At 51.4% G+C, this 24,406-nt stretch overlaps 3 protein-coding genes across 14 annotated transcripts; 2 read left to right on the top strand and 1 right to left on the bottom strand.

Annotated features, from left to right (window-relative positions):
- Window positions 1-1,508: 1,508 nt before the first annotated feature.
- Window positions 1,509-6,959, bottom strand: RETREG2 (reticulophagy regulator family member 2). Of its 4 annotated transcripts, none has more exons than XM_054257955.2 (10): window positions 6,581-6,959; window positions 6,187-6,293; window positions 5,475-5,505; window positions 4,992-5,127; window positions 4,482-4,566; window positions 4,033-4,176; window positions 3,777-3,871; window positions 3,469-3,604; window positions 2,695-2,990; window positions 1,509-2,583 (listed from the first exon to the last, which is right to left on the bottom strand). In XM_054257955.2, the coding sequence occupies exons 1-10, from the start codon at window positions 6,859-6,861 to the stop codon at window positions 2,368-2,370; spliced, it is 1,527 nt and encodes a 508-aa protein (XP_054113930.1). In that variant the 5' UTR covers window positions 6,862-6,959; the 3' UTR covers window positions 1,509-2,367. The 4 variants fall into 4 exon arrangements, with proteins under 4 accessions (XP_054113930.1, XP_078184716.1, XP_054113929.1 ...); XM_078328590.1 differs by having other exon boundaries at window positions 4,992-5,039; XM_054257954.2 differs by having other exon boundaries at window positions 1,509-2,990.
- A 91-nt stretch (window positions 6,960-7,050) lies between these two features.
- On the top strand, window positions 7,051-13,265 carry CNPPD1 (cyclin Pas1/PHO80 domain containing 1). 5 transcript variants are annotated; one of them, XM_035305789.3, is made up of 10 exons: window positions 7,051-7,086; window positions 7,717-7,831; window positions 8,363-8,443; window positions 8,869-8,977; window positions 9,521-9,602; window positions 10,068-10,188; window positions 10,270-10,398; window positions 10,974-11,035; window positions 11,692-11,809; window positions 12,032-13,265. In XM_035305789.3, exons 3-10 carry the CDS (start codon window positions 8,375-8,377, stop codon window positions 12,572-12,574), a joined length of 1,233 nt encoding a protein of 410 aa, XP_035161680.1. In that variant the 5' UTR covers window positions 7,051-7,086; window positions 7,717-7,831; window positions 8,363-8,374; the 3' UTR covers window positions 12,575-13,265. The 5 variants fall into 5 exon arrangements, with proteins under 5 accessions (XP_035161680.1, XP_035161679.1, XP_035161682.1 ...); XM_035305788.3 differs by having other exon boundaries at window positions 7,717-8,114; XM_035305791.3 differs by having other exon boundaries at window positions 7,051-7,256.
- A 1,821-nt stretch (window positions 13,266-15,086) lies between these two features.
- Window positions 15,087-24,375, top strand: SLC23A3 (solute carrier family 23 member 3). 5 transcript variants are annotated; one of them, XM_002749803.6, is made up of 12 exons: window positions 15,087-15,301; window positions 15,435-15,592; window positions 15,707-15,804; window positions 16,011-16,084; window positions 16,291-16,472; window positions 16,801-16,924; window positions 17,077-17,191; window positions 19,732-19,985; window positions 21,394-21,499; window positions 22,150-22,317; window positions 23,644-23,739; window positions 23,834-24,375. In XM_002749803.6, the coding sequence occupies exons 1-12, from the start codon at window positions 15,140-15,142 to the stop codon at window positions 24,127-24,129; spliced, it is 1,833 nt and encodes a 610-aa protein (XP_002749849.3). In that variant the 5' UTR covers window positions 15,087-15,139; the 3' UTR covers window positions 24,130-24,375. The 5 variants fall into 5 exon arrangements, with proteins under 5 accessions (XP_002749849.3, XP_008997762.4, XP_008997767.3 ...); XM_008999514.5 differs by having other exon boundaries at window positions 16,011-16,098; window positions 17,064-17,191; XM_008999519.5 differs by lacking the exon at window positions 19,732-19,985 and having other exon boundaries at window positions 16,832-16,924; window positions 17,143-17,191.
- The last annotated feature ends 31 nt before the right edge of the window (window positions 24,376-24,406 follow it).

Here is a 24,406-nt window from a genome sequence, read left to right as displayed (position 1 = left end):
ATAGAACTATTAGCTGTTTGAATACACAACTAACTAAAATGTACTTCCCCCTCCCCCGGCATAAACATGTAGCCAACTCTTCTCCCACCAGCCTATACTTTTCCAATTGATTTTTGTTTAGCCTAATTGTAGGTTTCACATTTCTTTCTGCTTTTACTCATATGAAAATCTTTGGCCCTTTCATCATGGTGCATGAAACGGCCAAGACACCTGATAATGGAAAAAAAAAATCATAGACAAATATCTAGCAACCATCAGACCATGGTGAATATAAATAGACCCTCATGAAACTCCAGGCCTATGGAGATTATTTTGATCCAGCTACAAGCTTCTGGTTCTATTCTCAATGTCCAAGTTTAATAAGGAAATGGATTAAAGATAGGACATGTGGCAGTCATTACCTGGTTGGTTAATTCTACTCTTCCTGAATTGCCTGCTTATTGATTATAACTATTTTTCCATTCTCCTGTGAAATCTCTAGATCATGAAAAGTTCAAGTTCCTTCAGTGGCACAGGACAGGGGCTCAGTGAAACCCTGTCAAATGTGAAGGAAAGAGAAAAATTCTTACACACTTAGGAATGATATGGCATAGAAATCAAATCAACCTCAGATAGGTAGCATTGCCATATGGTACCTCCAGCAGAAAGACAGGTAGCATTGCCATATGGTACCTCCAGCTAAAGGCAGAGGACATGAACTCATAAAGGAGGCCATCTGCTCAGTTCTGGGCTTTTCCCAAAGAGGAAGGACTGCCATGTCCACTCTTTGTGAAGCAAGTATCAGATTGGTTCTCTCTGTAGTTCTCCAATCCTCATGCATCTTCCTATCTGTGCCCTATTAATGGTCAGGGCCTTACTGTTTGATGCATTTGCTGAAGCCAAAACTGCTTGGGTTTGGATTCTGGCTCCACAGGGACCTGTGGCCTTCAGGAAACTTAGCCTGTCTATAAAATGAAGTTAATAGCAGTATATATCTGAGTTGTGAGCAAAAACACTTGTTAATACATATAAATCCCTCAGAGCAGAGCCAAGCACATACGATGCACTCAGTAACCATTAGATACTATTTCTTCAGTGTTCCTTGGCTCCAACTCATTTCTAGCACAGGTAAATGTCCTCTATTGCTCGTTTGGCTTCCCCAGTATAGATAAGTCAGGGCTGAGTGAGCTGTTAGCATGCAGATGGGTGAAGACTTCTTAAGAAAACAGTGTTAAGGTTGTAGGCCACATGGTAGAACACAATTGCTATGGTACCAAATTTCTATTGACTGGGAAGACAAGGCAATTTCCTCCTGCGTACATTTTATTCATACATGCTACATCTCACTAAACAGATCACACTGTTGGGAAGATGGCTAAGGGGAAGCTAGGGTTGTCAAGGTGATCCTTGCTTCAGCCCTGTTTTGCACCAAGGTAATAAACAGCCAGAAAGACTAGGGTAAAGCGGGTAAAGGTGAGGAGGAAATGTGGTGCAGGGTGTAGGAGGCAGTTCAGTCAGGCAGGCAGCAGTTCTAGCCAATGAACATTTTATTTTTCAAGTCAACACCTGCACAGATGTTACTGTCCACTTCCTGACCCTAGTAGGGGGTCCCACTACACTTGGACCACCCAGAGGAGCAGTAAGGAAGCCCCTCATCTCAAGACAGAGTGTATGCTCACCAACTCCAGCGCTGGCGCATGTGCTGTGGGATCCCTGCTCTCCTGCATCATGAAAGGCCGGGCTGAATGGGGTAAGGAGCAGTGAAGGTTACACAGACTACAGTGACCTAACAGTGTAACTACTGGCCTGACCCACCGGCTCAGGTTTACTCTTTACTTTCCAGACCAGGAGCCTCCCTAAAGCTTGGCCAGTGCCCATGGGATAGGAGGAGCTGGCAAAGGGTGGAGTTGAGCTGCTAAGGACAGGACACAGCAGGGAAATAAAGCAGAGAGGAACGCAAGACAGGAGAGAAAAATTATAAAGTGCCTGAACTAAACAACCAAGTGGGACATGAGGGCAGAGCAGCACAGGTCCCTGAGGATAGGAGGAAAAAGAAAGGGCCAGACCACCAGGGCTTGGGGCATAGTGGAATGAGAATAGAGATGAGGCAGGGAGGAAAGCGCAGGCTGTGGGAAGGACTTCCCCAGCCCTGTTCACATCCGCTAACCCAAATGGAAAATTATTTACAAATTTAAAACCAATCCTAGGCACAGGTACTGCACCATGCCCAGGACAGCAGGCAGGCAGGCAGGCAGAGGGTGGAATGGCTACCATCCAACTGCCAGCTTCCCCACGCACTGCCCCTCCCCAGAGTGGTAGGCAAAGGAGGAAACAGCAACACTCCTAGCCAGGAAGCCCTACTGTGCCTGCAGCTCCTTCCCCAATGGCTCATGGCTCTGCCACAGCCCGAGCTTCTTGGTCTGACTGTACCAGAGAATGGGTGTCAGGCCCCAGGGGTGGAGCATCAGGGGGTTTTGGGGGTGTCTCTGGCTCCAAGCCCAGCTCTGCATTCAGCTGCTCCAGCTCCCCCTGATCCAGCAACTCAAAGTCCTCAGTGGTGAGTGCCTCTTCTTCCTCAGGGGCAGGCAGGGGCTGGGGTGAGTCCTGGGAAACAGGTGGGAGAATGGAGGGGGAGGGGGAGGGGGCCGGGTCACTTTCAGCAAGGCAAAGTGGGGGTGACAGGGTGCTGGGCAGAGCAGTGAGGTCACCACTCACTGTCTCGGGGCTCAGTGTCTCCACTGGTCCTCCAGGGGTGCATTTCACTCCATCTGAAGGGGACCCTGCCCCATTGAAGTGCGTGTTCACAAAGTGAAGGGGGGATGAGAGCCGAAGCAAGGTTTCTTTAGCTGCCACATCTTCTTCCTCTTCCTCTGAGTCCAGGGCTTGCCTTGACAGGGCTTGAGGACGGCCCAGTAGGTCTTCAGGAGGAGCCAGCTCTGCCTCCTCTCCCTCTCCTAGGTCCCGGCTTAGGGTCTCCTCTGGCTCACTTGGCAGGCTCTGCTGGTCCAAATCTGTACAGAGAACAAAGAATTAAGAATGGTGGCTAGGTGCGGTGGCTCATGCCTGTAATCCCAGCACTTTGGGAGGCTGAGGCAGGTGGATCACGAGGTTAGGAGATCGAGACCATTCTGGCCAACATCATGAAACCCTGTCTCCAATAAAATACAAAAAATTAGCCGGGTGTGGTGGTGCGTGCCTGTAGTCTCAGCCACTCCGGAGGCTGAGGCAGGGGAATTGCTTGAACAAGGGAGGTGAAGGTTGCAGTGAGCCAAGATGGCACCACTGCACTCCAGCCTGGCAACAGAGTGAGATTCCGTCTCAAAAAAAACCAAAAAAACAAAAAAGAATGGGTAATGGGCCTGCTAGAGTCTTTTAGGAGCTGAGTAGAATTAGAAAGTCAGTAGGCCAGAGAGCACAGGAAGTACCCATGGTAGGAAACAGGAAGATCAGGGGTAGGGTGAGGAGGGGGCAGCAAAGGGCTCCCCGTACCCTCAGAGACATCAGTCAGTTGCGGAGTTGTGGCCCGGGATACAGAGAAGCCACCACTCTCCAAGATAGAAGCCTCCTCATCTGACAGCTCTGAGTCTGTAATGGCCAAAGCCAATGCTGTTTTCTTCACATCCACCTACAGGAGAGCCAAGATGAACACGACACATGAGGGGGTAAGAGAACAAATTTATCAGGGGCATCCCCTCTCCCAAACCTGTGGCTTCCACCTCCTTTAGAGGTGGCAGCTCCAAAGCAAAGATGTTTCCTCCGGCTTTCTATTTGATACCCCCATCTTCCCTGGACCTCACCACTGGGGAGAAGCCAGCCAGCTCTGCCTCGCTTTCACTCTCTGTCTCTGCCAGTGGCTCATCACCTCCTGGGGGTGCATTCTTCCCCTGCCGCTCTAGAAAAGCAAGAGTAGTAGGGCAGTGACCAAGCATGAATGATGGGAGGCAAGACAAACACAGCCAAATAACTGTATAAGATCTAAATTCCAGGGCACCTCATGAACCACAAACCAAGGCCCTCCCCGTCTTTCCCCCTCCAATTAGGGGAGCCCCTTACTCCTCTTGTCGTGTTTGTGATGTAAGGCATTGGCTTCTGCCTTCATACTGTAGTCCAGCTGCATGAGCAGGGGCTCCAAGCGAGTGTACATCCTCTGGATCAGCTCATGATAAACCACCAGGGGCCACAGCAGGATACTCAACACTATGGGTTAAGAAAGTCAACTAAGAGCTCCCTATGCCAATTTCCTAAGGGCCCCCATTCAACTGGTCCTTAAACTGAAGTGCTGAAGGTAGGGAAAGTCATTTCCCAAGGCTGTGCCAACCTCTTCTCACCACATCCACTGCCCTCCTCCCCAGGTAAGTCTTCCACAGTTACTACTACTAAAGCATCCCTGGAGATCTCCACAAATCAGAAACTGAGCAGAGAGAGTAGTCTTCCCTCTGGATCAGTACAAAGAAAGAAGAAAGGAGAGGGCTTTAAATAGGGCAGGGACAGACCCTACTCACAGACAATGTAGGAAATCATAATCCCTGGAACATAGTGTCCCAGCACAGCCAACACAGCACAGCCAGAGCAGACTCGAACACAGAACTGCAAAGAAAAGCACAAGTCTAAGAACAGCAGGCTGAAATATGTGCCCCACTCAGCTGGAAAAGAAACTACTGTTCAGCTTGTAGAAAGATGGGTATGTCCTTGAGGAATGTGGTGGTCCAGTTTGGTTAAGAGGATGCTCAAGACCACCAATTCAGGAAGTTGGCAATAGATAGTGCGCAATTCCTGTAATTCACACTCGTCTGCCTTGGCAGGAGAAAGTGCCAAGCTATCAGAAGCTCATTTCCTGAGGTGAGACTGCCTCCTACACCATGGACTAGCTGTCAATGCTGCCTCAAGGAGGCACCCAGGCCTCTTCTTTCAGGGTCTCCAACCGGGGAGTTTATGTCACTCCACCCCCATCCCTGCCACCTCTACTCCCCTTCAGTGTGTAGTGAACTGTTGGATGATCTGGGGGAGGTTACCTGAGCTGGATTCTGCCTCTTGTACTGCAGCAGCTCCTGTAGGTGAATCTGGAAGGTGAGCCAGCTCTCAGCCAGGTATCTGCACAACTCGGGCACACTCAGCAGGTGCGGCCGGGCGCCTGACCCCGCACCCTCACTGGGGAGACATGACATGACCCCTGGAGGCCTCAGATACCAGCTTCCTAGACACTCAAATCCCTCTGAGAATGCCAATGATACCTTCCGTCTAAAAAAGTGAACAACCCCACCTCCCAAAAGGAGGCTGTCCTGGTCTTCACAAGCAAAGTCAGGAGGACCCAACCCTCTGCCCCAAAAGGAGCAGGCACGCGAACACCTACGTGGGAGCCTAGGACCATGACAAACCCATGGCTTGTTACCAGTCCATTCACAATGCTGGGGCAATGCCCTGCTCCAGGGTGATACCGGCACCGGCAAGCAGGACAGGATGTGGGCATTTGTCTTCAAAAGGTAGCCTGCACTCACCTGTCAGAGTGTGGCTCCTCCGGGGATGATGCTAGAGAGATAGGAGGGGGACAAATTATTGAGTGGTAGGGGCCCTGGGAGACACTCCCTGAGGCAGGAATAGTTGTCCCTCATTTGCAGCCCCAGAGCACTTTCTTCAGATGCCATTTGGGGAGCTGTCACATGTTACTGTTTGTGTCTCCAGCATAGGAACACATTTTACTCATGCTTATATCCCAAGCAACTCATACACAGCCCATCACCTGTTAAGTAAATTATATGGATAACAAGTAAAGCAACACGGACGTCCCATTTATACAGCTCATATTATATGTGAAGCACTATCACAAGTATAGGATGTGTATGAACTCATTTAATCCTCTCCTCGCCTGTCTATGAAGCAAGTTCTATCATCTGTGTTTTACAGATAAGGAAATTGAGGCAAACGGAGATTGAGCTACTTTTACAAGGTCACAGGCATGGTAGGTGGCGGAGCAGGGAAAGGAACCCAGGCAATATGGCTGCAGACTTCACAATCTTAGCCACTGCACCTGCAGTAATATTAATTTGGGAAAGGGGCAACTCTTATTTTAGACAATACCCTGCAAAAAGGAAGGGGGGTATGCCTGGGAGGCAGGTGACCTGCTGTCCGTTCCCCTCACCATTCAACCCCGCCCAGCGGAATCAGGCACCCAGGAAGTGCCCAAAGGGTGCTTACTGAAGAAACACTCACCTGAAACGTCAGGGAGAAAGCGAGGCTGCCAGAGATCCAGCAGAAAATAGGCCAAAAGTGAGACGCTGAGTAGGAAGAAGGGCCGGAGGGACGAGGAAGACAGCAACCTTAGGGAGAGACAGGCACCTCAGCAGTGAGTGGGTGAGGGAGGCTCCTGCATCCATCTCAGAAGGGGGAAAGGCGCCTACTGATGGGGGAATGGCACCGCCAGGCCTGACTCGCGACTCAGAGACAGAAAAAAGGGGCAACCTAAGCGGATGTCAGCCTGCAAAAACTGGGATGGGTCATTCCGCCCGGCCAACTGATAACCTAGAAAGGGGAATGGTGCTCTCGACCCCCCCCGCCCCCGCTCTCCCGCTCAGCCCGGCCCCGCCCCCTCCTCCGCGGCCGTTACCAGAAGAGGCCATTGAGCGCGGCAGCCGTGATCAGGCTGTGCAGCGGCTTCTCCCACACCAGCAGCCGCTGCGCCGCCGCCAGCACCGCCTCCCAACTGCGGAGCCGCAGCCACAGCGTCGTGGCCAGGCGTCCCACCGCCTCGGCCGTCGCCGCCTCCTCCTCTGCCTCGCCGGTGGCCTCACCCATGCCTAGGCTCAGACCCAGACCCAGGCCTAGGCTTAGGCCCATCCCCGGCCCCCCACTTGCGCCGGTGTTACCCCCGCCACCGCCGCTCGCCATAGCCCCGCCGCAGCCGCCGCCCGAGCCCGCGAGGAGCCAGGGCTGCGCGGCCGCCGCCGGGGGCGCGTCAGGCGGAAGGGGGCGCAGCGGCGGACAGCAGAGGCTGCAGACGGACGTCACGTGACGACAGAGCGCTGAGTCCGTCACGTGACGCGGCCTAACCACCCGGATAGGGCGACCCGCGCTTGCGCGCCGGCGGCTGCCGCTAACCCTGCGCCTACTCAGGTGCGTTTTCTGGCTGTCAAAATCACCCTGGGTCTGAGTCCGGGTCCGGGTCGGGGCAGTTGAGCCCGGTTTCTTATCCCACAGTGGGCCGGGCGGCTAGGGAGTGTGGTGGTGCCCCGGTATCCCCGGTGTGGGGCAGGAAGTGCGCTTCCAGACGCCCAGTATCCCCGGTAGGATATGCTTCTGCTCGGGAAGGGCGGTGGCCGTCCCATTTCTCAACCCTCAACGCACTGGTCCTCCCAGTTCCCTCCCCTCAGCGGGTAAACAAACACACACCAGCGCGTGACTCGACAGACTCGAAAACATCTTCGTCTACTCAGAAAGCTTGTTTTTCTCTTGTCTCCTTAAACTCTCCCGCCTCCACATATCGGAGCTCCTTCCCACCTCGGCCTCCTCAAGCATGAGATTGGGGGCCGGAGGTGGGTTTAAAAACAAAACCTTGGGTAGATGCAGTTTACTGTTGGGCGGACGTTTTGACACGTTTTGGGGCCTTATATTCGCTTAAGATCACAGAATTTCCGCAGTAACCTCTGGTTTAAAAGTTAAGATTACACTAAAAAGAACCCCTGGGTTTCTTTTCCTCCTTGTCCATAGTTCACCCACTGATACATTTCTCGTGTATCCTTTCAGATGCTTTTCATACGCATTGCTGAGTGCGTATAATCTCCCTTTCTAAAAAGCAACTGGGAACAACTGCTTGTGCGTCTCGTCTTATTCCCATTAACTTCACCATTGCTACGGAAAGGTCTGCCTGACTCCTTCATCCTCAGTGCGGCGTGGTCCCCTAGGAATCGTCCCCGTTTCTCAGAAGGGCGCCTCGGGCTCAGCTCTGGGACTTGACCACGCTTGGGGAGGCCAGGAGTTCGAGTCCGGGTCCTGCCCGTGGGGCGGGAGGCTGGGCGGAGCGGGCGGCAGGAAGTGCCGAGCGCCGACTCGCGGGCGGCATCCCCGCAGCTTGTAAACGCCGGTCGGACGCGGCACGCGAGCACTACGCGCCTCGCAGCTAGGTCTCCCCTCTACTCCGCGAGGTGAGCGCTGCACGGACGCTCGACGCCGGGCTCCCTGGGCCTAGGGCTCCGCTCGGCGCCAAGCCCGGGGCGGAACAGGAAGAGGCGCCCGCCAGCCCGGGCCCCGCCTTCCGCCTCCGCGGGGGAGGGAGCTCCGAGGGCGAGGGCGGCGGCCAGCAGCCGGGAGGCAGCCGTGCAAGGTGGGCGGGCGAGGACAGCTCCGCGCGCCCCCGACAACTCGTTTGCTTCCCTTCCGTTCACCTTCGCAGGGCGGAGGCGCGATGGACCTGACCGGGATCCTGCTGGACGAAGAAGGCACCTTCTCCCTCGCCGGCTTCCAGGACTTCACGGTGAGCGCGTGGCCCGCCCCCTCCCCAGCCTCCTGGCGCGTCCCTCTGGGCTCTTGCAGCGCCGCGAGCTCGCCTGACTCCCGTGCCGGGACTGGGCGGCAGCCGCTCGAGCAGTGCCTCCTCAAGGCGCGGCCGCTTTGGCCCAGAGGGAGAGCCACGGGGTATAGGAATGGGGGTAGGGGTGGCCGGACGAGGGCCCTTCTCGGAGAACTTCTCCCGGGGAGCCCTCGATGGGTGCAGGGGAGCCTCTTTTTGTAGACCAGGCTGCCATTGGCAAGCGATTCAGAGAATGTGGGTCTGGGTATGGCATGGACCTCCTGGCCGTGAGGCCGACCTGTCCCCCGCACCGACTTCCAGCCCGGAGCCAGGATCTCCATCATACCTTTCCCTGCCCTTCACCCTCCGCTGCGCCTGCCCTGTTTCAGTTCCTCCCAGGACACCAGAAGCTGAGTGCCCGGATCCGAAGGAGGCTCTACTATGGCTGGGACTGGGAAGCCAACTGTAGCCTGGAGGAACTCTCCAGCCCGGTGGCAGGTTAGGCAGTGTTGTGTGACTGAACAAGTGAGAAGCAGGAAAATGGGGTTGTTATCAGCCATTAAAAGGACTCAAGGTTTGCCCCGTGGCTGCACTGTCTCTTCATTGCTAGCTTGTTGGTACTTGATTTAAGAGGACAGTTTGTATTCTTTTAGCCCAAGTGAATAAAAAACATTGTTGCCACATATGTCTGTACAAACCACTCTTGATTTATATATTGAAAATCTATTTTTCCAAGGATATCCATTATATGTTCCCCAAGTAAACAAGGCCTGTTTATGCCACAGATGAACAGCAGTGATAGACAAATCTGGATAATTTCAGGTGACAGGGCAGTAAGCTTTCCTGCTAGAATGAGCTGAAATTCAAACTTGGAATGGGCTTTTGTCTCAGTGTAACAAAATTTCTATTTTGTTACTGTGGTCCTGGTCCTGTCCCCAAGGCCTCAGAAAATACAGATCTGCATCTTCTGCTAGCAGTGGGGACTGGCGTGTTGGGGTGGGTACTTACTTGCTCACTCGGCCTGCCTTCTGTCCCTTGCAGACATTGCTGTGGAACTGCTCCAGAAGGCAGCCCCTAGCCCTATTCGCCGACTCCAGAAGAAATACGTAGCTCATGTGTCCCGGTGAGCCTGGAAATGAGGATAGGATGAGAGCGTTTGGATCCTAGAGAAACAGGAATAATTTTTTCTTTTTCTTTTTTTTTATTCTTGAGACAGCCTTGCTCTGCTGCCCAGGCTGGAGTGCAGTGGCACAATCTCAGCTCACTGCAACCTCCACCTCCTGGGTTCCATTGATTCTTGTGCCACAACCTACCTAGTAGTTGGGACTACAGGCACACACCACCACCCCTAGCTAATTTTTGTATTTTTGATAGAGACAGGGTTTCACCATGTTGGTCTTGAACTACTGGCCTCAAGTGATCCACCCACCTTGGCCTTCCAAAGTGCTGGGATTACAGGCATGAGCCACTGTGCCCAGCCAGGAATAGTTTTTTCCAAACATAAGAGGTAAAGACAGGAGCTAGCATCTTAAAACTTGCAGGAGTCGAAGGACCCTTGGGTTTAATTAGTGATACTTTCTACCCTCAGGGAGGCGTGTATCTCCCCATGTGCTATGATGCTGGCTCTGGTGTACATTGAACGGCTCCGGCACCGAAACCCAGACTACCTGCAGCACGTGTCATCCTCTGACTTGTTCTTGATCTCTATGGTAAGACACCTCCTCCCTGTCTCCCTAGTGAGTCAGGAACCTGCTGTGAGCTCTGCTCTACCACTTGTGGTTCCTCTGCAGATGGTGGCCAGTAAGTACCTCTATGATGAAGGGGAGGAGGAGGAGGTCTTCAATGATGAATGGGGAGCTGCTGGGGGTGTGGCTGTGCCCACTCTCAATGCCTTGGAGAGGGGCTTCCTGAGTGCCATGGTGAGTAGCTGTTCTCTCTCTTGCTCAGTTTCCCTGGCCCGTCTTTATCATCCTTAAGTCCTTTGTTCTTGCACAGCTTTCTGTTGGTTTGTCATTTGTCTTTCTGTCTTTCTTGTGCCTTTGTGTTAGTGTCTTCATTTTCTATCTCTTCAGTACTAACCACAGTTTTGGAGATTCTAGAGCAGTGAAGTTCTATTCCTCTATTCCTCCAGGGTCCCACAGGTATACTCTGAGTCAGGCCCCACAGGGTACACTCTTGAGTCAGAGTTTATCATATTGGGTTCTGAGTATTTGTGTCCATAGTTTTTCTGCCTCTAGATGTTTAGCTCCCTGTGGGCATGAACCATTCTCAGCATCATTTTCTCTCCTCTTCCTTAGTGGAGGGTATAATGTGAAACCAGGCAGGTAGTGATCCAATGAGTTAATATGTAAAAGGTTTTGAGACAGTATCTGGCACATAGTAAGTGCCAAATATGCATTAGCCATAGTGATGGTTGTAGTTGCTGCTATGGCTCTTATTTTTAAATGATTGTGGCTCATATCCAAGTCTGGTTTGGTGTCCTCTCCCCTTACAGGATTGGCGTCTCTACACTGACCCTCGAGAGATCTTTGAGGTGCTGAGCTGGCTGGAGAGCTGGTAGGTTCTAGGAGTTGAGAAGAAGGGCTTGAGGGATTTGGGGGGGCTGAGGCCTCAGCCATAGGAGCTAGAAATGGGAAAGGAAGGAGACAAGAAAGAGAATTGCCAAGATCGTGGTTCCCAAACGTATGTGTCCTCTTCATCATCATCTTTGGGAAGGTGGGAAGCAGCTTATTTAAAATACATATCTTGGGTTACAGTAGTTATGCCTGTAATCCTAGCACTCTGGGAGGGCAAGGCAGGAGGATTGCTTGAGTCCGGGATTTCAAGACCAGCTTGGACAATATAGCAAGACCACTGACCCTACCAGATAAAATATTAGCCAGGTGCAGTTTAGTACACCCATAATCCCAGCTCAGGAGGCTGAGGCTAGAGGATCACTTGAGTCCAGGATGTTGAGTCTGCAGTGAGCTATTATTGCACTGCTGCACTCTAGTTTGGGAAGCAGCAAGATCCTGTCTTAACAAAATAAATAAATAAAAGTAAATAAAATATAGGTCTTGGTCTCATCCTTAGTTTCTAGATCAGCAGATAGCCTAGGAATCTGTCGGTTTAACAAGCTCCCCAGTGTGTCCTGGTGGGTCCTGGGTGACGAGGGTGCTACTGGGCTGGCTGAGGGAGAGTTGAATACTCTGTCATTTCTCTATTTCCCCTAGTGTGGCTGAGCAGCAGGGACGGCGGCGAGGCTGGTACACCTACACAGACCTGTGTGTGCTGCTGGAGCAGCCAACCTGGCAGTTTGCCCTGGGCTCCCTCTGCCAGCGGCTGGTAAAGGTGAGGAGGGCTTGGAAGGACAGGAGCTTCAGCAGGCTGGTATGTAGGGTGGGATGGTGTGAAGTGATTGCTGCAAGGCCTGAGAGATGGGGTTGAGAATAGATGGGCAAGATGGCGTATAAATGGCTATAGAGAGCTCCAACTGGAACACAAGTTTCTAGAGATAAGGGGTGAGAATGTGTTAAAGACAGTCAGAATCTTTTCTTACCTCCTCTCCTGCAGCTGTCCTGCCTGTTAGCTGTGGCATATGTGAGCAGTGTGGCCCTGGCTGTGGCATCGGTGGCCGTAATACATCAGTCTTTGGGGCTATCCTGCACCCCTGCACCTGGGCCACCTGACCTTGGACTGACCTCCGGGTCCCTCCTGGAGCCCTGCATACCTTCTGTGCCACAATGCCTGCCATCTCCTGCTAATGTCTCCAGCTGCCTAGAAGGCAGCACAGGGCTGCAGTCACTCTGGGGCAGTCTTCTGGCCTCGCTGACTCCTCCACCATTGCCTCCCCCAGAGCCCCCTGCCCCTCCTACTCTTCTTCATAACTGCCCCCTTTGCCAGAAGCTCCAGAGAGACTCCCCAACCTGCCGTGCCTGCCACCACCCCAACCGTACAGTCCCTGCTGGGCAGCCCAACCCCTGGTACCATACCTATGGCCTGGCTCCCCCCTGGCCCTGGAGTCCAGTGCCCCCGTCACTTCCCCAGCCCCAGCAGTGTTCCCTTTTCAGCGTCATGGAGCTGGCTCGCCTCAAGTCTTTCATTTTCCCAGGCTAGGTGGGGCTCCAAGGAATGCATTAAGAGGGTTTGGGAGTTCTGAGAACCTGGAGGAGCAAAGCTTGATTTAGATCCTCTCTGCCTCTCTGGGTCCTTGGCAGATCCCCTGTCCTCCTGAGTGGGAGCTTATGGGGTGGTGGGGCAGAAGGACTGAAGGTCATTCACTCCTAGACCTCAGTGGCTGGCTGCTTGACCAGGACAGTGATTGTGCCAGGGAGAGCTTCCACTTGGTGACCAGGGACATGTCCCAGATGGACATAGTAGAAGCCCTTCTCTGCCTCCCTGGGCTTTTCTAGACGTTTACTTTTTAGTTCCCTAGGATGGAAGGGTAAAGGTGGGAGATAAGGGAAGTGGGGTGAGAGGAGGAAGGAAATGTTGACATGGGCCTATGTGATGTCCCTGAGGCAGAAGAGCCAGGGACTGATGGGGTCAGGTGGGAGCTGCTGGGTGAGGCAGGGAACCCTTTTCACTCCGGTTCCTTAGCTTTAGTCTAATGGAGCGAAGGACTGTTGGGACCTTCAACCCTGACCTTTTGTCTTCCAGTGTTCTCTTAGTGTCCTGCTCCTAGGCTTCCCTCTCTTCTGGTTCCTCTCCCGGGTATTCTCTTCCCAGGCCTCTCTGGACACTGCTTTGTATCAGGGTTTTTCACGCTTTTGTAGAACTGAGGTTTCAATAAACAGTTTCAGTTGCATGGCCTGGACTTTTCCTTCTGCGGCAACCCTTAAAGATCTTTCTTCCTTGTATCTACCTTCCAAGCCTCCCTGCTTCTACCTTCTAAGCCTCCCTGCTTCCTCATCCTGTCAGCTCACAAACCATTTTCTCTGAACCTCATCTCAGGACTTTCCTATCATTTAATAGGCATAGGCTTCCATTTCCAACTTTGTTCCTGCTCCCAGGACCCTGGGCCCAGCACTGTTTGACTTGGGGTGCCATGGGGCACAAAGAGTGACTGTCCCGTGCCTGAGTTGGCCCTGTCTGTCACTTGTTCTGGGTGAGCACTCTCCTTGTGGATTCTGAAGCTCATCTTATGGAGAGGGGCCAGACCTTGTATCCAGCAGAGCATCAGGAGCTCATGAGGATACCTCTCTCCTGACCTTCTCACTGGGCTGACACATGGTGATGGTCACATGTGTTTAACAATTCCAAGAACTTGAAGAACTCCAAGGCTGGGTCATCACTCAAAGAAGGAAAACAGTCTGGGCAGCTTGACTGAGTGTATCGGGGACTGCTGAGGATCCTTCACGGAAGAGGTGGTTCTGCCCCCTAGGGGGCATTTTGGAAATTCATGGGCCATTTTTTCATTGTCAGAAGGATTTGAGGGTATGCTACTAGCATTTCATCAACCTGGGCAGGATGCTTGACATCTTGAAATGCTCAGACCTCCCTTACTGTGAAGAATTCCCAAGACAACTTTTGAATGATCAGCTTTATGTATATAAAAACCCTTTTTATTTATCTGAGCCTAGAACTGTCTTTGTACCTGTAAACATGAAATAGTGTTTGTGCATTTTGGAAAAGACTGAGTTTGCTAGGAATTCATTCCCATGTCAATTAAAACTACTTTGTTTTACTTCGCACTTTAACCAAGAGTTTGTTTGCCATTTTGGAAAATTGGGTTACCAATATCAGCTTTCACTGTAGCTGTTGCAACCACAGCGATTCTATGTAGGGTGTGGGAATTGACGACTTCATTGTACTTTATTGTCTTCTGGTTTAGTTGTGCTTAAGCCTTCACATAATGAAATACATGTTATAAATTTTATTCTTTACACTGAGCATGTTACAAGTAGTTGTGGTTGTCACATGTGATACAGGATATATTAGCCACACGTTTTTTGTTTTCTTTTTCTTTTTTTTTTTTTGGCAGAGTCTCACCCTGTCACCCAGGCTGGAGTGCAATGGTGTGGTCTCAGCTCACTGCAACCTCCGCTTTCTGGGTTCAAGCTATTCTTGTGCCTCAGCCTCCCGAGTAGGTGGGATTACAGGCATGTGCCACCACATCCAGATAATTTTTGTATTTTTAGTAGAGACAGGGTTTCACCATGTTGCCAGGCTGGTCTTGAACACCTGACCTCAAGTGATCCAGTTCGGCCTCCCAAAGTGCTGGGATTACAGGCATGAGACACCACATTTGGCCCACAATCGTTTTGAAGTAGTCCAGGGGCCTTGGTCCTGAAAGAGGTGAGGACTATAAACCGAATAGTGATAGTTTTAAATGGGAGGGAATGAAGTCTACAAAATTTCCCCAGATTATTTGAAGATCTCTTCTCCCCACCTCTCCTAACCTACTTTCTACAGCCTGGTCTAGGAGCAGGAAATCTGGAAGAAGATTCTTGGGGGAGGGCTCCAGAACTCAGCTTCCCAGTTAATGGCTGATGGAATTTACACAAGAGCTGGGCAAAGGTGAAAGGGCGGTGCCCAGCCCCAAATTCCTTATACCTTTGCTCTGCTTCATTGACACCCCCACCTTCTCCCCACCCCAGACTTCACCCAAACTCTGACCTCTTACTCTGTCTACTTAACTCTGGCCCCAGGCAGCCAAGACAAAGCAAAAGGCAGGGCAGCATGAGCCGATCACCTCTCAATCCTAACCAGCTCCGATCAGTGGGCTCACAGGGTGCTCTGGCTTCCCTGCCTCCACCTGCTCCCCAGAATCCCTCCACCCACTCTTGGGATCCTCTGTGTGGATCTCTGCCCTGGAGTCTCAGCTGTCTTCTGGCTCTGCAGGTAGGAGGCAGAGGTGCTGGCTGATGGCATGTGTGGGGAAAGTAGGTGTAGGTGTGGCACACGAAAGCCTCTGGAAGTATTGTAGGTATTTCCACCTGTCTGAAGACTGCCCTCCCCATTCCTCCACCTACAGCATGTCTTGGTCGTGGCTTCTCTGCTCTGTGTCTCCCACCTGCTCCTGCTTTACAATCTCCCCCCAGGAGGACTCTCATACTCCCCTTCTCAGCTCCTGGCCTCCAGCTTCTTTTCATGTGGTGTGTCTACCATCCTGCAAACTTGGATGGGCAGCAGGTGAGAGGAACCTCCCTGGAGAGAGGGGCAGGGTTCCGGAGGGTAGGAGAGGTCTGGGGGAGCTTTGTTGGCTGCCACATATTTCCAGACCTGCTGGGACTGCTGTTCCTACAGGCTGCCTCTTGTCCAGGCTCCATCCTTAGAGTTCCTTATCCCTGCTCTGATGCTGACCAGCCAGAAGCTACCGCTGGCCATCCAGACACCTGGAAACTGTGAGCACAGAGCAAGGGCAAGGGGTAAGGGTGGGGTTGGGTTCCCATCTAAGCGTGCAGGTGTAAGTGGGTGCAGGATTGAGACTGGGCAGTGGTGAGACTGAGGCACTGAAGGGGGCTTGGACCTGTGCCAGGAGTGGGACTATAGCGCTATGGGTCTCCATCCCATTCATCTTTCTCTTTTCCATTCCCCAAACTTTTCCTAGCCTCCCTCATGCTGCATTTGTGTAGGGGACCTAGCTGCCATGGCTTGGGGCACTGGAACACTTCTCTCCAGGAGGTGGGTGTCTGGAGGTGAGGAGGGATAAGGATGGTGCCAGGCTTTCGGAGGTGGGAGGGAGGGCTCTTGTTTCCATTATGCAGAGACTGAGATGCTCCTGGAAAGGAACTGGGGGAGGAACCCATACCTAGAATTAGGAAGACCAGGCTGAGCCCAGTTTGATTGAGCAGAATGTTTTCTCTCCATCCTCTCCTCTCTTCTACCAGGTATCCGGGGCAGTGGTGGTATCTGGGCTGTTGCAGGGCACGCTGGGGCTGCTGGGGAGTCCTGGCCGCGTGTTCCTCCACTGTGGGCCCCTGGTACTGGCCCCCAGCCTGGTTGTGGCAGGGCTCTCTGCCCACAGGGAGGTGGCCCAGTTCTGCTCCGCTCACTGGGGATTGGCCTTGCTGTACGTTGAGTCCTGAGAGGCATGGGATGGTGCCCAGTGGGGTGTATGGGGGTACAGGGGGAGGGTAGAGCTGCTGGTCCTATCAGATTCAGCAGCAACTGGAAGAGGGACATGTTTTATATTTGGAATCCAAGACTTTTCCTTGATTCATGTGTTCTCTCTGACTTTCACACTGTCTTCTGCTGTCCCTCAAGGTGCCTTCCTATTCCTTCCATGGGAGTTTCCTTCTCTGGGATACCCCCTTTTATGGTATTCTGCCCACTCCCACCTCCTTTCCCATCCCTTAGGATGCCGGCTGCTCTCGCTCGTAAAGCCTTCTCTCTCCTAGGGTCATCCTGCTTATGGTGGTCTGTTCTCAGCACCTGGGCTCCTGCCAGGTTCATGTGTGTCCCTGGAGGCAAGCTTCAACCTCATCAACTCCCACTCCTCTCCCTGCCTTCCGGCTCCTCTCAGTATGTATGGGTCTGGGCAGGGCATAGGGGTCAGAAGGGCTGCCCTGGAGTGCTCACTCCAGCCCCTACCTTTTGGCTTCTTTCTACCCCTCCAAGGCTGACTCAGAAGGTTCTGGGGAGGAGTTCTTTTCTGTCTCAGTCTCGCCCCTCAGGTGCTGATCCCAGTGGCCTGTGTGTGGATCATCTCTGCCTTTGTGGGGTTCAGTGTTATCCCCCAGGAACTGTCTGACCCCACCAAGGCACCGTGGATTTGGCTGCCTCACCCAGGTGGGTTTTCTCCTTGTCCTCCATTCTCTTGCTCAAATAAAGGTATCTATTTATTTGAACTCAAATTACTTAATGGATTTTATTTCTGAGTTAAATCCTGTGTTTTCTTAAAACATACAGGAGAGAATAATTGCCAGTCTAGGGGACAGACAACGCTAGTCCCTCACTGCAGGCGTTTTTTTTTTTGTTGTTGTTGTTGTTGGTTGGTTGGTTGTTTTTTGAGACAGGGTCTCACTATGTCACACAGGCTGGAGTACAGTGGCATGATCATGGCTCACTGCTGCCTCAACCTCCCAGGCTCAAGTGATCCTCCTATCTAAGCCTCCCAAGTAGCTGGGACTACAAGCGCATGTCACCATGCTGGCTATTTTTTTTTTTTTTTGTAGAGATGGGGTTTCACCGTGTTTCCCAGGCTGGTCTCAAACTCCTGGGCTCAAGTGATCTGCTTGATTAAGTGCTGGGATTACAGGTGTGACCCACTGTGGCCTATCCCACCACAGGTGTTTTATTTGGGTCAGTGTTAGCAGACACATCTATTGTTTCAGTAGCCCCCCAATACTCACTACCAATACTCCTTACCCAATGAACGCATTTATATTACCAGCCCCCATGGGCATTTGACTTGGCAAGCTATGTATAAAGATTGCTTTTGAGGCATTGTATGTGAAATTTGCCCATTTTTCAATTTATTTATTTATTTAACTTATTTTTGGAGGCAGGTCTTGCTGTGTCACCCAAACTGAGATGCAAACTTGACTCACTGCAGCCTCAACCTCCTTGGCCCAAGCTATCCTTCTGCCTCAGCCCCACAAGTAGCCGGGATTCAGGCGTGCACTACCATGCCTGGCTAATTTTTGTGGGTTTTTTTTGTAGAGATGGGATTTCACCATGTTGTGCAGGCTGGTTGCTCATTAATTTAATAAGGATCTGTTGAGTGCTGATTATGTGCTAGGCATATGATGGGACATAGTGATGAACGTGACAGACATAGTCCTTTCCTTCACGGAGCTTATAGTCTATTGGGGAATATCACGGAGCTTATAGTCTATTGGGGAATACAGATGCTAATTAAAGAGTCATTCAGGGAAATATAAAATTGCCATCGTGGGAAGTGTAACTAAAGGGAGATACAGTGTGTCCTAAGAGCTAATAATGGAGGCCAGGCACAGTGGCTCACACTTATAATCCTGGCACTTTGGGAGGCAGAAGCAGGAAGATTGCTTGAGGCAAGGATTTCGAGAGCAGCCTGGGTAATAAAGAAAGATTCCATCTCTACAAAATATAAAAAGATTAACTGGGTCCAGTGGCACATGCTTGTAGGCCTAGCTACTCAGGAGACGGAGGCAGGAGGATCCCTCGAGTCCAGGAGTTGGGGCTGCAGCATGCTGTGATTGTACCGCTGCATTCCAGCACAGGTGACAGAGTGAGACCCTGTTTTCAAAAATAAAATAAAATGCCAGGTGCCATGGCTAACACCTGAAATTCCAGCACTTTGGGAGGCTGAGGTGGGAGGACTGCTTGAGCTCAGGAGTTGGAGGCCAGCCTGGGCAACATGGTGAGACTTTGTCTCTATTAAATGTAAAAAAAATTAGCCAGATATGGTGGCACACACCTTTAATTCCAGCTACTTGGGAGGCTGAGGTGGGAGGATTGCTGGAGCCTAGGAGATTGAAGCTGCAGTGAGCTGTGATTGCACCACTGCACTTCAGCCTGGGTAACAGAGCAAGGACCTGTCTCAAAACAAACGAACAAGCAGACAAAAAAGCTTATAATAGGGAATTTGAATTAATCAGGGAGGTCAATAAAGATATTCTTTTTTTTTCTTTGAGATGGAGTTTCACTCTTGTCACCCAGGCTGGAGTGCAATGGTGTGATCTTATCTAACTGCACCTCCACCTTCTGTGTTCAAGTGATTCTCCTGCCTCAACTCCTGCCTCCCAAGTAGCTGGGATTACAGGCATGCACCACTACGCCTAGCTAATTTTGTATTTTTAGTAGAGATGGGTTTTCACCATGTTGGTCAGGCTGGTCACAAACTCCTGACCTCAGGTGATCCACCTCCTCAGCCTCCCAAAGTGCTGGGATTACAGGTGTGAACCACCGTGCCTGGTCTAAGGAAAGATATTCTTGAAGATGCGATAATTGAGTTGAGATGGAAGAGCTGAGTAGGGGCTAACTAGACAAAGGCAGGAGGGAAGAGCATTCTAGTTGCAGGAAACAGCATATGCAAAGGCCCTGTGGTGGCTGGGAGCACAGCAAGCATAAAGGCCTACAACGAGGCCATGTGGAGGAGTGAAGGAAGTGAGGTGGTATGTGCTGGGAGATGAGGCTGCAGAGAGAGGGAAGGGCCAGACCAAAGAGGACCTTGTAGACCATGGTTAAGGGATGGGTCTTTCTCCTTGGAGTTCTATAGTTTTGTCCCAAGACATTATGTTCAAAGACACTGAGGCATCTAGGATTCTTGTGGCACAGGCTGTTGGAGGCAGGGGGATACTCCTAACTTGAATCTGGCCCCAAAATGGCTCCTTCTCCTTCCCCAGGTGAGTGGGATTGGCCTTTGCTGACGCCCAGAGCTCTGGCTGCAGGCATCTCCATGGCCTTGGCAACCTCCACCAGCTCCCTGGGCTGCTATGCCCTGTGTGGCCGGCTGCTGCATTTGCCTCCCCCACCTCCACATGCCTGCAGTCGAGGGCTGAGCCTGGAGGGGCTGGGCAGTGTGCTGGCCGGGCTGCTGGGAAGCCCCATGGGCACCGCATCCAGCTTCCCCAACGTGGGCAAAGTGGGTCTTATCCAGGTATGTGGACCTGGGATGGGGTGGGGTGCAGCCAGTGGTGAAGGAGAGGGAAGGGAATTTACACTGATTGATTGCCAGCTGCACCCAGCAGCTCACATCAACTATCTCACTTGGGGAGGTACCTAAGATTAGACTTTGGGCTAAGAGACTGGGGAAGTGAACAAGTCACCACTGAACTCCTGTGCATGAGGCACTGTGCCAAGGCTGTGTCACCTAAAGTTCTGCTCTCTTGGGGACTTTGTAGAGGGAGAGGCAGACAGTTGAAGGAAAATTGTATCTTTTAAAAAAAGTGGGCCAGTCATGGTGGCTCACGCTTGTAATCCTAGCACTTGGGGAGGCTGAAGCAGGTGGATCACTTGAGGCCAGGAATTTAAGACCAGCCTGGCTAACATGGTGAAACCCTGTCTCTGCTAAAAATACAAAAATTAGCTGGGTATGATGCCCTGCACATGTAATCCCAGCTACTTGGGAGGCAGGAGAATCACTTGAGCCTGAGAGGCATAGGTTGCTGTGAGCTGAGACTGTGCCATTGCACTCCAGCCTGAGCGATAAAGCAACACTCCATCTCAAAAAATAAAAAATTTTTAAAAAGGTGAAGGGGCCAGTGTGATGGCTCATGCTTATAATCCCAGCACTTTGGGAGGCCAAGAGTTCAAGACCAGCCTGGACCAGATGTTGAAACCCCATCTCTACTAAAAATACAAAAATTAGCCAGGCACGGTGGCAGACGCCTGTAATCCCAGCTACATGGGAGGCTGAGGCAGGAGAATCTCTTGAACCCGAGGGGTGGAGGTTGCAGTGAGCCAAGATCGTGCCACTGCACTCTAGCCTGGGCAACAGAGTGAGATTTTGTCTCAAGGAAAAAAAAGATGAAGACAGCTGGGCACGGTGGCCCAAGCCTATAATCCCAGCACTTTGGGAGGCCGAGGCAAGTGGATCACGAGGTCAAGAGATCGAGACCATCCTTGGTCAACAAGGTGAAACCCCGTCTCTACTGAAAATACAAAAAAAAAAAAAAAAATTGGCTGGGCATGGTGGTGCGTGCCTGTAGTCCCAGCTACTCGGGAGGCTGAGGTGGGAGAATTGCTTGAACCCAGGAGGCGGAGGTTGTGGTGAGCCGAGATCATGCCATTGCACTCCAGTCTGGGTAACAACAGCGAAACTCCATCTCAAAAAAAAAAAAAAAAAAAAATAGATGAAGACAATTTTAGAAAGCGATTAAGTGCTATATAAAAAAATCAGGGTAGCAGGGTGGAAAGGAGGCACGTTTAGATAGACTGGCCAGGGAGGCTTCTTGGAAGAGTCACATTTGAGCTGGGATCCAAATGATGAGAGGGAGCCAGTAAGGCAAAGACCTGGGACAGTTGGAGGAAGTGGCTGTGTTTTCCAGCATCCCTTCTTCATGCAGGCTGGATCTCAGCAAGTGGCTCACTTAGTGGGGCTACTCTGCGTGGGGCTTGGACTCTCCCCCAGGTTGTCTCAGTTCCTTACCACCATCCCGCTGCCTGTGCTTGGTGAGTGGATGCATCAACAGGGCTGGTATTGAACTGGTAGTGCCCAGTGTGGCTCAATCAATTATTTAGGATGGCATCCTTTCTTTCTAAATAGCCTTCCTGGATGGATGGGTGGATGGATAGGTATGAGCATGTGTCAGCCTCAATTTCTCAGCCGTTGGGCTTAGAAATTGGTCTCTCGATTGGGCTTCTGGGCTTCCTGAAGAATTGGAAATCAGCCTCAGGCCAGGTGTGGTGGCTCACGCCTGTAATCCCAGGACTTTGGGAGGCCAAGGTGGGCAGATCACTTAAGGTCAGGGGTTTGAGACCGTCCTGGCCAACATGGCGAAACCCCATCTCTATTGAAAATACAAAAATTAGCCGGGTGTGATGGCACACAACTGTAATCCCAGCTACTCGGGAGGCTGAGGCAGGAGAAATTGCTTGAATTTGGGAGTAGGAAGTGGAGGTTGCAGTGAGCTGACATTGCACCATTGCACTCCAGCCTGGGTGACAGAGTGAGACTCGGTCTCCAAAAAAAAAAAAAAAAAAAAAGAAATAATTCTCTTGGTTTTCTTTCCCCATCACAACCTGCTTGCCCTGCAATGCTCCATGCTATATGAGCCCCCTTAACCCCTGCTGACCCTCTTGATTTCTTCTGTATGAGGCAGGTGGGGTGCTGGGGGTGACCCAGGCTGTGGTTTTGTCTGCTGGATTCTCCAGCTTCTACCTGGCTGACATAGACTCTGGGCGAAATATCTTCATTGTCGGTTTCTCCATCTTCATGGCCCTGCTGCTGCCAAGATGGTTTCGGGAAACCCCGATCCTGTTCAGCACAGGTAGGTGGAATGGAAGAGGAGTTGCTCAGGAGCAGGAAAGCAAGGAGTTGAGGCTTCAGGCTCCCCTGACTCCTGGCCCCACGGCCTTCTCTGGGCTTTGGTATAAATACTTCATCCATTTGTTTAACAAATATTTATTGAGCACCATGCTAGCCATTTGGGACACAAAGATGCCTACCTTTGTTACAGTATAGTAAAAGAGATGAGATGTGTAGGAAAATAACGGGAGGTTTCAGATAAAGAGCTACGGTGCTCAGTGGCAAGAGAGATGGCTTCTGTTTGAGGTGAGCCAGTAACAGAGCTGGTCACGAAGGATGGTAAGTTTTAGACATCTTTGGTGAGAAGAAGGTCACTCCTGATGGAGGAACCATCATTTATACAAAGATACAGAAGTAGGAAGTCTTAGGATATGTCCCGAGAGCAGTAAATTGCTTAATTTGTCTAGAGCATTAGTTCTCAACTGGGTGATTTTGCCCCCATGGGGACATTTGGCAATGTCTGGAGGCATTTTGGGCTGTTACAAATGGAGGAAGGCGGGGGGGTTGTTACTAGTGTTTAGTACATAGAAAGATGCTGCTAAACATCCTACAATGAACAGGACATACCCCTGCACCAGTACCCCCAACAAAGAATTATCTGGTTCAAAATATCAGTAGGACTGAGGTTGAAAAACCCAGGATAGAGCATAGAGGGAAAAAAAATGGGAGATGAAGCCGGGCATGGTGGCTCACACCTGTAATCCCAGTACTTTAAGAGTCCGAGGCGGGCGGATCACGAGGTCAAGAAATTGAGACCATCCTGGCCAACATGGTGAAACCCTGTCTATACTAAAATATAAAAAGTAGCTGGGCGTGGTGGCACCTGCCTGTAGTCCCAGCTATTTGGGAGGCTGAGGCAGGAGGATTGCTTGAACCTGGGAGGCGAAGGTTGCAGTGAGTCAAGATCACGCCACTGCACTCCAGCCTGGGACCTGGCGACAGAGCAAGACTCTGTATAAAATTAAAAAAAAAAAAAAGAAAAAAAAAGAGCGATGAGAGGTTGCCACTTAAATACTAAGCTTTCTAGAGAAAGGGAGCCTGGAGCAGTCAAAGCATATATGGAGGGTATGTGGATGATCGGAACATAGGGTGTTGAGCAGAAACCCTGTGGGAAAGGCCTGGATTTGGAAAGTGGAGAATGGTGAGACAAAGGGTGAAAGGGATGAAATGACAATTCAGAAAGATCTGTCCTTAGTCCAAGGCTTAGGTTTACATTTGCGAGGGTAAGATTCCTGGGCCTGGATATCGAATCAGAGTTTCCTTCCTGCCTGGCCCCAACCCATCATAGGCTGGAGCCCCTTGGATGTATTACTGCATTCACTGCTGACACAGCCCATCTTCCTGGCTGGACTCTCAGGCTTCCTACTAGAGAACACGATTCCTGGTAAGTTGAGGCCAGGCCCTAGCAGACTGGGAAATGCCCAGAAAGTCATCACTCCCTGGGTTGGGCAATGACCTGACAAACCTCTCTTTTGCAGGCACACAGCTTGAGCGAGGCCTAAGTCAAGGGCTGCCATCTCCTTTCACTGCCCAAGAAGCTCGAATGCCTCAGAAGTCCAGGGAGAAGGCTGCTCAAGTGTACAGACTTCCTTTCCACATCCAAAACCTGTGTCTCTGCATCCCCCAGCCTCTCCGCTGCCTCTGCCCACTGCCTGAAGACCCTGGGGATGAGGAAGGAGGCTCCTCCGAGCCAGAAGAGATGGCAGACCTGCTGCCTGGCTCCGGGGAGCCATGCCCTGAATCTAGTAGAGAAGGATTTAGGTCCCAGAAATGACCAGCAGTCCTACTTCTGCCCTGGGTAGTTTAGCCCTAACTCTCATCTGCTGGAGAGTCAGCTCCAAGCTGTTCTTTCTCATAGGCAGAGGGTATATGTGTTTGTATTACATGGGCCCACCTAGAGATTCCATTTCCCAATAGGGTGGGTTGCCTTTACTTGTCTTAATTAAGCCTAACTGTTCCAGAGCAAAGGCCATGATTTAGTGGACCATAAATGAATGAGATTTTGCCTGTGTACTATCAATGCCACTTGAACCCCAGCATTCACTTGAATA

Source organism: Callithrix jacchus, chromosome 6 (assembly GCF_049354715.1).
Source record: "Callithrix jacchus isolate 240 chromosome 6, calJac240_pri, whole genome shotgun sequence".
NCBI lineage: Eukaryota > Metazoa > Chordata > Mammalia > Primates > Cebidae > Callithrix > Callithrix jacchus.
Note: the sequence above shows the minus strand (reverse complement) of the source record. Positions and strands in the feature narration are given on the sequence as shown.

Coding starts and splice junctions, on each gene's coding strand:
- RETREG2 (XM_054257954.2), bottom strand. CDS start 6,861: ATGGCGAGCGGCGGTGGCGGGGGTAACACCGGCGCAAGTGGGGGGCCG. Junction 4,567..4,991: donor AGAGGCAGAATCCAGCTCAG/GTAACCTCCCCC, acceptor TTTTCTTTGCAG/TTCTGTGTTCGAGTCTGCTC. Junction 4,177..4,481: donor TATGATTTCCTACATTGTCT/GTGAGTAGGGTC, acceptor CTTAACCCATAG/TGTTGAGTATCCTGCTGTGG.
- CNPPD1 (XM_035305789.3), top strand. CDS start 8,375: ATGGACCTGACCGGGATCCTGCTGGACGAAGAAGGCACCTTCTCCCTC. Junction 10,399..10,973: donor GGGGCTTCCTGAGTGCCATG/GTGAGTAGCTGT, acceptor CTCCCCTTACAG/GATTGGCGTCTCTACACTGA. Junction 11,810..12,031: donor TCTGCCAGCGGCTGGTAAAG/GTGAGGAGGGCT, acceptor CCTCTCCTGCAG/CTGTCCTGCCTGTTAGCTGT.
- SLC23A3 (XM_008999514.5), top strand. CDS start 15,140: ATGAGCCGATCACCTCTCAATCCTAACCAGCTCCGATCAGTGGGCTCA. Junction 15,805..16,010: donor CATCCAGACACCTGGAAACT/GTGAGCACAGAG, acceptor AACTTTTCCTAG/CCTCCCTCATGCTGCATTTG. Junction 17,192..19,731: donor GATTTGGCTGCCTCACCCAG/GTGGGTTTTCTC, acceptor CTCCTTCCCCAG/GTGAGTGGGATTGGCCTTTG.